This window comes from Bidens hawaiensis, unplaced genomic scaffold (assembly GCF_021521415.1).
Source record: "Bidens hawaiensis isolate Kalapana, Puna unplaced genomic scaffold, B.hawaiensis_p1.1 tig00006534_1, whole genome shotgun sequence".
Taxonomy (NCBI): Eukaryota; Viridiplantae; Streptophyta; class Magnoliopsida; order Asterales; family Asteraceae; genus Bidens; species Bidens hawaiensis.
In genome coordinates, this window is record NW_027491439.1 from 961493 (window position 1) to 974093 (window position 12601).

Genomic DNA, 12601 nt, shown 5'->3' on the forward strand with positions numbered 1-12601 from the left:
TATCATAATCCACCAAAAACGACACAAATGAAGATCGAATTTGAGTCTCCACTGAGAAACCAAGTCTCCTAGATTTAACAACTTGCACTTCTGATTGGTTCCATCCATCCCCAACCCTAATGAATCGAGTATGAAGGGGTCAAGCGGTTCGGGTTTTCGGTCGGTTCCCGTTCACCTTCCCCCCTCATAGTCCATTAGTGGGTAGGGTGGTAAACTTAGAGGCCGCCGGCCTCCTCTTCAGACGTGTCTCGACAACCTGGCGGTTCTTCGGTCTCCGCTTTTGGGGGCGGGAGTGCTTGATCGCTGGGCTTTCCTTTTCCTCAACCAATTCGGTTGTGTCAGCCGGTCTAACATTTTTTTATGGGCTGGCTTGACTGGACAACGATGGATTGAAGGTAAGATAGATTTGAGTTCAAGTGGCACAGGACCTTCGATCTACCATAGGGTAGAATACTACCTAATTCATTCTATTGAAGCGTAACATTTCATTTCCTGTTGCATTTCTTTGGTTTGGAAGTTCCAGAATGTTGTCTGTGGATTTCCAGCCCCCTATATTATATGCCAAAATTAATTACTTATTATGTTATGTAATTTATTTAATTAAAATTAAATTTAATACTATAATAAACATGTGTAATTAATAACTCTTTATATCGAGTAATGCATGTAAAAGAGGATAAAATATGAAACTTCCAAATCAGGAATTAATACCATATCTTCGAACTTAATTAAAAAAATTATATTTTCAAACTCTATTAAATATGTGTATGTTTTGATTATTTTACTTTTGTGTTTTTATTTTTATACAATTTTCTTTCCATCGTTCTCATAATCCTCTTGCTTTTTTTCTTTTTTGATCTATTTTATTTGCTTTTGATATACTGTTTATTTATTTAATTTAAATATTTAATTATTTTCTTTTAGTTAACTCAAGTATTAATCTAACCAACCAAATGACCATGCTATATTTTTTGTCTTATTATTTTATTATTAATTAATTTTATTCATTTTTTTAATCAACTCACATAGTAATCTAACCAAAAACATGTTAATCGTTATATCGTTTAGTTTTCTCTTTTGTTCGATATCCGTTGCAGTGTGCAGGTTTAGATGTTACATAATTCAACAAAAAAAAACACGTTTTAATACCATTTTTGTTACATTACGGCTATATCTTTAAATCTTTTTTTTGGGCTTCCTGTAATGAGTAAATCAAAACACAAAATATTTTATAGCTATCGCAACACGCGGGTTTTGTCTAACTAGTAATAAAAAAAAATAAAAAGACACAAACATGTTTTAATAACATTTCGGTTACATTGCAACTATAATAGGTACATCAAAACACAAAATGTTTTATACCCATCACAACGCGCGAGTTTTTTCCCTAGTTTTAAATAATTCACAAGCAAGCAATCAATCTTTTTTTTTTATTTGTTTTTAATTCAGTAAAAAGTAAATAAATACAGGGGTTAAATGCAATTATTTACTTTTTATGTTTGAAATCGATAGAACAAAGGACGATGTGTCCTCTCATGACTTTCACACCCATGTGTCGTTTTAATATGTGTCCTATCTTGTTAACCCCTCCTCTTTCTCTCTCTCTATTTCTTTCTCTCTCACACACACATATACACACATACTGACTTGGCTCATCACATTGACTTGTTCTCCGGTGACTTGCTCCGGCCATCATGCCTGAGCTTGAGATCGGTGAGCTCAGCCACACCTGATTGTCTAATTTATGTATATGATTTACACATATTTATTCTACCATGTGTGTGTTATGTAATTTTTGTAATTTTTTTTCGTCGAATTCGCGCAATTCGCATTCCGGTTTGATGGTTTTGTTTTAAAAAACATGGGGTTTCATTTTGATTTATTCGGGTCGGTTTCGAAACCTCATTTTTGTAATTTGTGTGATTGAATTATTGAAATTTATGAGTTTTGTTGTTTTGATTTGTTTAATTTGGTTATTTTGTGAATCGGTGAATTTATATATCAGAATTAATAACAGAAACAGAAAATCAGAATTTGTGTTTTGCCGACAATTTTTTTTATTGGGGATTTATTGATTATTGTATCAATTTGATGATAATAATAATAATTGCATGGATTTTGTATTTCTTTGTAGTTACATAAAAGAATGTCAATTTGTTCGCCTAACAATTGTCTGGTTTTTAACTGTTGAATTATACTTTTTAGGTGGTTGGTCGCTTTAGTGACAGAAATTGGATTTGGGTGTTTTGACAGGTTAATTTCAGAGAAAGGAATTCGGATCCGTCAGTGAAATTCATTCCGTTCCGATTTCAAGAATTCGGTTTCCGTAAAAAAGATATAATTTTCCGGAAGCTGTTTGCAAGAGGTTTAGTATGAGCATTGAGAAAGAATTTCCAAATCCTCATGGAAACATTGATTCATGGAATTCTATGACTAATGGAATGTCTATTCCGCAAGAGAACGGAATTGGGTGTGGCGGTGGGATTGAGCTTGTGGGTTATGGGGATCCTACAATGGCTACGAGAAGGCCAATGCTGATGGATAACAGAACGCTTAGTAATATGGATTCTTGGAATACAACTACCGAGAGTACCATTTTGCAAAGCAATGGAATTAGCCAAAGTAGTAGCCCCTGGATTCCGGTGACTTCAGAACAACAAATAAACGAGAGAATAAATCCGGTTCCAGTTGAGGTGCAAGAAACTCAATCGGAAACCGAGAACTGGCATGATTTAATTGGGATGTACACAGATTTGTTGCAAGAAAAGCCGGCTGATCAACCACCGCCACCACTGGTTCATAATAATGGGAATCAGAATTGGGTTGCAAGTATAACCAATTCGAACTTGACACAAACACCGAATCCGGTCCCATATCAGAATCACACATCAAACCAACCCTCAATCTATAATACTTCACTGACTTCTATTCTTGGAAGTCAACAAACTCAAAGGTTCACTTCAACCAATGTGATAAATAATGGACACAGCCCAAAAGGTGAGTAATTTTGCTAATCGGTTCTAAAGTTTAAATTTCAAAATCCGCTAATTTACTTTTGGCAAACTGAGGAAAACTATTTTTGTTTCACAGATGGATTTACAATCAATTATGGACCACACTACAGCTCGGGTTCACCACCAAGATTGAAACCCGATCACATAATTGATTCTTTCCCGTTTGCCCCAATTAAACCGGGTAATCAAATAAAGCATATGAACGGTCAACGGGTGCAAGAAAAGGTCAACATTTTGGATGAAGAAACCTCGGCTCGTACAGAAAACGAGAATACAAATGATGGGGTATCAATGAAGGATGCAGAAAAGTTGTACGAGCTGTTGCAGAAGATTGAAAACTCTCCACCTTCGGCAGTTTCAACAACACAGAAAGATTGCCTAGTTTCTGAAGATAAAGATGAACAAGCCAGTGACTTGCAAAAAACACCCAACCAAAAAACACCATCAAGAAGGAAAAAACACCGCCCGAAGGTGATTAGAGAAGGGAAAGCAAAAAGAACACCTAAAGATCCAAAAACCGGTACTCCGGGTGAGATCCGAGTTAAAAGAAAGTATGTAAAGAGAAAAGGTGTGAATAATTCAAACGAAAATACTCCTGTGGAAACCATTCAGAAAAGAAAATATGTGAGAAGAAAAGGCGTAAACGGTGAAAAAACTCCAGCGGAGAGCATTCAGAAAAGAAAATATGTGCGAAAGAAGGGCGTTAACCAATCGGAATGTCAACCACAGAGCACGGTAGATGATACCCCACCCAAATCATGCAAAAAACAGCTGAATTTTGATTTGGAAAACATTACACAAGATGAAGGCCACAACAATAAAAGCAGTCAGCCGGATATAACTGTTCCTAGCACACCTCATGTCAAACCAAGTTACCATGGTTTAAATGTGCTTGCAGGAAATATGACCACAATTCTAAAACAAGAGGGATTTGCTAACGAGCATGGAATGACGGTAGACGATACCCCACCCAAATCATGCAAAAAACAGCTGAATTTTGATTTGGAGAACATGACTCAAGATGAAGGCCATGACAATAAAACCAGTCAACCAAATATAATTGTTCCTAGTACACCTCTTGTGAAACCAAGTTACCATGGTTTAAATGTGCTTGCAAGAAACATGGCCACAAGTCTAAAACAAGACCGAGTTGTTAATGAAAACGGAATAAAAAATGATGTTTTCCAAACAGACATGAGGCTCGTACCCGCTCAACACACCCCTCAGACATTCAAAAGTGAAGGTATGGTTAGTTTAGATGGAAGAAGAGGCATCAAAAGACAGAGTTGTGAGCAGATGAATTATAATGCAAATGCTATGAATTCTCTCCTCATGTACCAAAAAATGTTGTTAGGGGTTGCAAGCCGTGCTTATAGCAGCAACCATTTGGGCACTATTTTGTTAGAAAACCGAAAGAAAATGAAGATGCAAAGTGAGCTTCTAGATAACTCAAGACAAATGCAGGGCGTTTATGGAAACGGGTCAGCCATGGGGTTATTAAATTCTAGCACAGGAAGAATTGACCCTTCTTGTAAGGTAATAAATATAGGTGGAAATGGTGGCAACCACCGCTTCTGGCGGCCAATGTCGGCGACACATTATTTACTGAAGCGTCAGCTCTCGAATGGATTACCACCCCACATGATGAGATCAATGCCAAGAAGATTACAAAATTACAGTCGGGGTACAATGCTCAGCTGGAATAAACCGTCACCAATCCCAACAAAAGGAGCTTTCAGAAATGCAGTTACAACTCACCCTAAGTTTGGACCAAATTCATATAACCAGAGGGTTAATGGATTGCGTGAGATGCTTCAGCAGCATCGGAACAATTCCTTAAAAAGTTACCAGAAACCATCGAAAGCACCAAGAGGTACCTGTTTGAAATCAGCATAAAACACTTTATTAAGAGTGTAAAGGCTAAAAACGGGTTTAGGTTTACAGATAACTTTTTAGTTCTGATCGGCCGACACAAAAACAGTCTTGTGTCTTTTTATGAGCTATATAAATGGTTAATGTATCAAACATAGCAAAACAACTTAGAAGGCCCGTAGGCTTTAACAAAATTTTTTATTCGCTAATGTACATGGATAAAACTTTTATCGACCGATTTATTATAAGCAAAAACCATTCTTAGCATGTAATTATCTCATAAACCATTGCAAATAACCTTATTTTAACACCAAAAAAACATATATATGTAGTATGTTTAAAAAAAGTTTGTGCCCCCGAAACTTATGTGCCCCGACCGATGGTGCGGCTCGCACACCCTCCGAGCCCCCCATGGGTTGTATGCATTTTAAAAACATTTTGAGTGGTTTTTTGACCTGCTCAACTCATTTCCAGCTTAGATATTAACTAGTGTACCCATTTCACCCGTTTAGAGAAAACTATAACAAATGGATCAAAAATGCGACTTGTATATAGTTTTGAACAAGATAATGATTTTTGAAGTGTTACAGAGTGTAGCGTGTTTGAATATTTCTAGCTAATTGTGCAGGAAGACCAAGGAAGCAGAAAGTTGAAGATCCGGTTGATATTATTACACGTGGTCTAGAAAGACTACAAATATATGATGGGAACAGGGTACAGCAAAAGGAACTTGTTCTATACAGAGGTAGTGAGGCCATGATTCCGTTTGTGCCAATCAAAAAAAGAAACCAACGTCCTAAAGTAGACCTAGATCCAGAATCAGAAAGACTATGGAATCTATTGATGGGTAATGAAGAGAGCAATAGTGCTGAGAAACATGATGATGATAAAGAAAAATGGTGGGAAAATGAAAGGCGAGTGTTCAGTGGGAGAACGGACTCGTTCATTGCTCGTATGCATCTTGTTCAAGGTATAAATTAGTAACCTAGGTGAAACTTAGTTGTTATTCCATAAAAAAATGTTACAAATAATAATATGTCAGTACATGTTACCTTCCTCAGGAGACAGAAGATTCTCACGATGGAAAGGATCTGTAGTTGACTCGGTGATTGGTGTCTTTCTCACGCAAAATGTTTCTGATCATCTTTCAAGGTAAAACTGGCAGCTTCTGTAGTCTAACAACCTTTAAAATTACACCTACGGTTTTTAATGGTTTTGTTCCTTATGCAATGTATGCAGTTCTGCCTTCATGTCTCTGGCAGCAAAATTCCCTGTTAAGTCAACAGCGCACAACAAAACATGCTGCCAAGATGACATCCCAACATGTCATGGAAAGACCACAACATTTCCAAATTCGCCTGAAAACATGACACATCTAATTTCATCACCTAGAGATGCAGAAAATAATCATTTAAAGATATCAGAGGAAGAAGTGATACCGTCACAAGAATCCTTCGACTCTTCAACAATTCAGACAGTTGATGAATGTGGGTCCAGCGCAGGGTCAAACTCAGAAGACCATTCCTTTAACGATGACCTGGCGACAAACATGCATCATCCACCAGAAGAACCTGCAAGTAACATACAAGTTTCAGAAACAAATGACATCAATCTTAATAGCCCATCCAGTCAGTTTCAAACGGGTATAACATCAGGTTTACCTTCATCTAACTCTGGAGTGACAGATGCATATCATACAAGTAATGTAACCAGTCCACAAAGTGAAACACCAAAGTTCCAAACACCTCCACAAGGCCAATACAACTTACCGAGCAGCCATCCTAGCCAGCCTTTGGACACCACTATGCTTCGAGGTATACCTGTTATAAGTGTTGAGGACAGGGTATCAGTAGCTAATAAGCAAAACTGCTTTGAGGATACAGTCACTGAAGCAAACTCAAAGAAGCAAGATGCTTCGCGTGCACCAACAAGTGGGCCAGGCCCAAATGTGCCAAAGGCAAAAAAGGAAACACCTGAGGATGGAAGAAAAACAACAATTGACTGGGATAGCTTGAGAAAACAGGCCCTATCTAATAGTGAAAAGAAAGAGAGAAGCAAAGATGCATATGACACAATGGATTATGAAGCACTGAGACGGGCCAGTGTCAATGAGATTTCAGATGTTATCAAGGAACGTGGAATGAACAACCTGTTAGCTGATAGAATGAAGGTACTGCAAGCAAACTACTTTTGTGTACTAGTAGTTACTAGATAGTACCATGGTCCATGGTTATAAACTTATAACTATTAAATGGTTACTGCCTATATGCAGGATTTTCTTAACCGCCTGGTGAGAGATCACGGGTCAGTTGACCTAGAATGGTTAAGAGATGCACCCCCTGATAAAGCAAAGTAAGCTCTAGAAAAAGCAGTTGACTAAACTTTAACTAATGCACTCATAAAATTTTTAGCTTATGAGTTTTATTTAAACTTTGTTTAAAAGGGATTACTTGCTGAGCTTTCGGGGGTTGGGGCTGAAAAGTGTGGAATGTATTCGCTTGTTAACACTTCATCATCTTGCTTTTCCAGTAAGTTTATGTTAAAAGTATCATCATCATCATCATCGTACTCAGTATATCCCACCAATAGCAATGCTATGGTAGGGTCTGAGGAGGGTAAGATGCCCATAGGGATAGAGAGGCTGCTTCCGGTGAGACCCCCGGCGCGATAGTAGTTTTGCATCAAGCCTTGGACATAAGGCACATAGCACTCAATCATCGGGACACCGGCTGATTGGTGCATGTGCCCTTGTCTTTCGGCTATCAACGCCACCACATGATGCCTGATTAACCTTCCGCCACTTTTAACGTTATTTTCACGAGATTAGTAAAATAACGTCAAAATTAGTGCAATTTTACTTTTGCCACCCGAGGGTTCACACATATATACATTATATGCGTGCACCGCAAGCAGGGCGTATATATAAACATTTAGACATGTTGATATAAACATTTAGACATGTTGAAGAAATTTGACTTACGTGATGTCTGTTTTCCAGGTCGACACAAATGTTGGGAGGATAGCGGTGAGACTTGGGTGGGTCCCTCTCCAGCCACTACCAGAATCACTCCAACTGCATTTACTGGAAATGTAAGAGCATATTTGGGATTGCTTTTTGAAATTGCTTATGGCTTTTTGAAGAGGCAAAATGTCCAAAATGCCCCTCCAAAAGCACCTAAAAGCTCCAAATTGGAGCTTTTAGGTGCTTTTGGAGGGGCATTTTGCCTCTTCAAAAAGCCATAAGCAATTTCAAGAAGCAATCCCAAACATGCTCTAAGTATATGGATATCATAGAACTTAAGCATATATTGCATAAGTTATGAAAAGTATGCTGACTAAGTTTTCACACAGGTATCCAGTGTTGGAGTCCATTCAGAAATACCTTTGGCCCAGGCTGTGCAAGTTGGATCAGTTGACACTGTAACTAACACTTATCCCGAGAACTATACATAAAAAAACACCAAAAATTAAAAAGACGGAAAAATATATGAAAACTAAAGATACTTGTTGTACTGACTAACATGTGGTTCTTTGACAGATATGAGCTACACTACCAAATGATTACATTTGGAAAGGTATATCCTCTAATTTGCACCCCAATTTCAAGATTAATTGTTTCAAGAAAAGAGTAGAGATTTAATGATGTTATATAAATTTAAATGAAGGTTTTTTGCACAAAGAGTAAACCAAACTGTAATGCATGTCCGATGAGAGCAGAGTGCAGACACTTTGCCAGTGCTTTTGCAAGGTATGACAATCAATCTCTTTTTCTTTTTTTATTTTTAAACTTTTCAGCTTCTTTAAGTAGCTTGAAGGATAAAACATGCAGCATTGTATGACCACAGATATGAAGTTTAGTACATATAGTCTACTCAACTAATTATGTATACCTAAATATTAGAAGGCAATAGTGTATTTCAGAAATTGCTGTTTATTAGCCATGTGGAAAAATGTCATGTGAAACTAATTGTATTATGTAAAACTAGTGCGTGCGCTGCAGATAGAAAGATTACTTTCCAACTTCAAAATATAGATATAATTTTGTTTAGGAAATTGAAGACTGAATGAAAACCTTAAAAACAATAAACCAGTTAGCAATTTGTTGACCACAGGAGATACACAAGAATATGTAATACTGTAACATGTAAATTCATTAGTAAATACGAGTGTATAACAGAAATCTATACCGTGCAGTGCAAGGCTTGCCCTCCCAGGACCAGAGGAAAAAAGAATAGTGCCTTCAGATGCTCTTGTTACAACAGATCCAATGCCACCACCTGTGGTTATCAGGCCCATGCCACTACCTCCAGCTGAAAATGAATCAAACGAAAGTGCGGAAATTTCCGGGAATACTTGTGAACCAATCATTGAGGAACCAACAACTCCTGAGCCAGAAACCAATGAGTTATCAATAAGTGACATTGAAGATCAATACTATGAAGATTCTGATGAAATTCCAAGTATCAAACTCAACATGGAAGAATTCACAACCAATTTGCAGAACATAATGCAAGATAGCAATGATCTGTCCAAAGCTTTAGTCGCGTTAACTCCTAAAGCTGCTTCCATCCCAATGCCTAAACTTAAGGATGTTAGCCGCCTGCGAACAGAGCATCTAGTGTAAGTCTAAATTGACAACTACAATTAAATCATGATAGTAATCAGAAATAGCAGGAGACTTTAAAACATAAAGGATAACTTTATATATTAATCATGTGACTTGAATTACTCTCACCCTGTTGCAGGTATGAGCTTCCGGATTCCCATCAGCTTTTGGAAGGGGTTAGTAAAATTTGTTAATGACTGTCTTTGATACATGCTATAATTACCAACTAACTTCCACATTCTATTTTTCAGTTGGACAAAAGAGAACCTGATGACCCAAGCCCCTACCTTCTAGCAATATGGACACCAGGTTGGCGATAACATTTTTTTCACAGACAAAAATAGTGTGACTATGCAGTATGCATTTAGTCACTAACCATATGTTATATGCACTCAAGAATCTAAAGTCAGACTGTAGCCAATACCTTTGGACACCTGCTTCTATTAAAAACAAACTCATAGTCTACATGATTTATAATAATATGAAATTCACATATCAGGTGAAACTGCAAATTCAGCACAGGCTCCTACAACAGACTGTTTGGCCCAAAAATCAGGCCAGTTGTGTGATCAAACAACATGCTTGACATGCAACAGTGTTAAGGAAGCAAATTCACAAGTGGTCAGAGGAACTATTTTGGTGAGAACCCTTATTGCTATAGTACATGATGTATGCTATAACTATCAAGCAAAACAAGGTAGAAAAACTTGTTTTTAACTATTTTTATAACAGATACCATGCAGAACAGCGATGCGAGGGAGCTTTCCGCTCAATGGCACATATTTCCAAGTAAATGAGGTATGTAAATCTGATATTAAACTTATAAGATTCAACTTGTCTAAAGCTCATACTCTACATTTTCCAGTTTCCAGACATATTATCCAGATCAATAAATTCTTAGTAACATGTCATCCATGTATATGTACACTATGCAGATGTTTGCAGATCATGCATCAAGCTTAAATCCGATTGATGTTCCAAGAACATGGATTTGGAACTTGCCAAGAAGAAAAGTTTACTTTGGGACTTCTGTATCAACAATCTTCAAAGGTACAGACTCATCATGGACTATATATTCCATCTCTTCTAAAGTTACAAGTGTTCTTAGTTAATAATAGACTGATAGGATATTGGTTTTTTTTTCTAGGGCTAAGTACTGAGGGAATTCAATACTGCTTTTGGAAAGGTATGTACCACTTAATTCTCAAGCAAATTCTAAAATTGAGGGCTTTAATCATACTCAAAAGTAAATGTTTGCACAATATGCTTCACGATTAAGAATGCGTTTACTTTGTTTCAATCATGCACATGCGGAACAATATTAGCACCATTAATAGAACCAACGACTCACCGAGTTTTGAACATCGATTACATTAAAAATTAACGCGGTGACTTTTCAAGAATTCCAACCTCTAATTATCCTTCCGGTCCCCCTACCTTTTGCAGCCACATTTCAATAGTGTGTGTGACTGTGCTCCGATAACAGTTTTTTCAAAAGCAACACAATATTGATTATAACTCTAAAACACAATGATGTGTCGATGAACTGACTAAGCGTTTGTGAGATAAATCGCTTTCCTCGAGTCGCTTGAGATGGCTGACCCCAAATAAATTTCTTTGGGGTCATAATAATCAATTAAATGTAAACTACCTATCTTATTCATAAATAATCAAGTTAAGGAAACTTCTTAATGTAATCGCATAACGTGATCGTTATTATAACAGCGGCCTAGTTTCCTTATTTTTGTTTTGACTTGGTGTAAAACAATATACTAGACTTAACTAACAGCAACCCGAATCACAAATCATGCATGTAAACAGTAATGTAACTTGTGAAACATTAACAGCAGGAATGATGGCAAAGATAATATACCTGTAAAGCATCCTACTAATTGTAAACCAAAGTTATAATGATATCTGTTGAACTATTTGCAGGATTTGTTTGTGTGAGAGGATTTGATCGAATAAACAGGGCACCTAGACCTCTTATGGCTAGACTACACTTCCCAGCAAGCAAGTTAATTGCACAAAAAACTAAGGCAAATAAGTGAGCTACGAGACATACATAAAGCTCCAAGATCAAGAACTGTTGCCATAAAAAAAGCTAAGAACTAACCGCTTGATTCACATTCAACTGTCCATGCTTTAAGCAACCACCATGACAAATGTAAGTTAGCAGAGAGAAATGCAGTATTAATATTATCATCAATTCGTTTCCCTATGCTCAGAAAACGAGCCATTTTTTTACCAGTTAGCCTATTTAACATAAGGAGGTTAGCAGAGTAGTAGGTTCCTTTTACTTTCAGATACATGTATGTACTTTCTAACAGCTTTTAATAAATGCAATCCATTTGGAGCCATTGTTTGTGCAAATGATATCAGACTATCAGTGTTGTAGAATCGGATTGGAATTTTTATATGTAATTTTCAAGTTACATATATTTTAAAAAATTTCATACAAAAGTTCACATAAATACTAACACAAAAAATTAAACCAAGGTTTCATTTTCTTTCAAATAATCGATAAATAAATAAAAATTACCCGATTTAGGCCGATTTTTGACCAATTTGACCGACTACCGATTAATGAGTCCGCTTAGGCGAGACCACATCTATCTAGGTCCGATTACCGGTTAATCCCTACCTAAATCCGATTTTTACAACACAGAGTGATATCGATATGACGATATCCCAGCGAATTTGGCTTCTACAATTCCACATATGACTAATCTTAGTGTTACATCTACTATACAACCTATTTTACAATTATCACAAACAAACAAGCAGCATCATATGTTGCTATTTCACTAAAAGGATACGCGCATCACATTATACAATCGTTTCGACTCCAATAAAAATATGAAATCTATACTAAATCAGCATCATAATGTTGAAAAGTAATAACAGGCTAACAATTATGTAACACTGAAACAAGCATTGAATCAGCTTCCAAGCAGCAACAAACACATCATATAACAAACTCACTCAGTATATCCATATAGATTGCAGATCAAACTAGTAATATTATTATAATAGCTGGAAGATAAGTGTTACCTGATGGATTAGAAAATCGATGCGTAAACCCTAGATCACATAACTGTAGCACGAT

General features: G+C 36.8%; 1 protein-coding gene across 2 annotated transcripts; it reads left to right on the top strand.

The window, feature by feature from the left end:
* Nucleotides 1-1538: 1538 nt before the first annotated feature.
* LOC143632853 (transcriptional activator DEMETER-like) lies at nucleotides 1539-11852 on the top strand. 2 transcript variants are annotated; one of them, XM_077101277.1, is made up of 20 exons: nucleotides 1539-1713; nucleotides 2206-2997; nucleotides 3091-4887; nucleotides 5515-5856; nucleotides 5948-6038; nucleotides 6126-7056; nucleotides 7159-7238; nucleotides 7330-7414; nucleotides 7885-7976; nucleotides 8238-8306; nucleotides 8425-8461; nucleotides 8552-8634; nucleotides 9081-9506; nucleotides 9632-9668; nucleotides 9744-9801; nucleotides 9992-10131; nucleotides 10225-10290; nucleotides 10428-10542; nucleotides 10640-10678; nucleotides 11428-11852. In XM_077101277.1, the coding sequence occupies exons 2-20, from the start codon at nucleotides 2373-2375 to the stop codon at nucleotides 11541-11543; spliced, it is 5229 nt and encodes a 1742-aa protein (XP_076957392.1). In that variant the 5' UTR covers nucleotides 1539-1713; nucleotides 2206-2372; the 3' UTR covers nucleotides 11544-11852. The 2 variants fall into 2 exon arrangements, with proteins under 2 accessions (XP_076957392.1, XP_076957391.1); XM_077101276.1 differs by having other exon boundaries at nucleotides 2254-2997.
* Nucleotides 11853-12601: the final 749 nt, after the last annotated feature.

Coding starts and splice junctions, on each gene's coding strand:
- LOC143632853 (XM_077101277.1), top strand. CDS start 2,373: ATGAGCATTGAGAAAGAATTTCCAAATCCTCATGGAAACATTGATTCA. Junction 2,998..3,090: donor TAATGGACACAGCCCAAAAG/GTGAGTAATTTT, acceptor TTTGTTTCACAG/ATGGATTTACAATCAATTAT. Junction 9,507..9,631: donor CTGCGAACAGAGCATCTAGT/GTAAGTCTAAAT, acceptor ACCCTGTTGCAG/GTATGAGCTTCCGGATTCCC.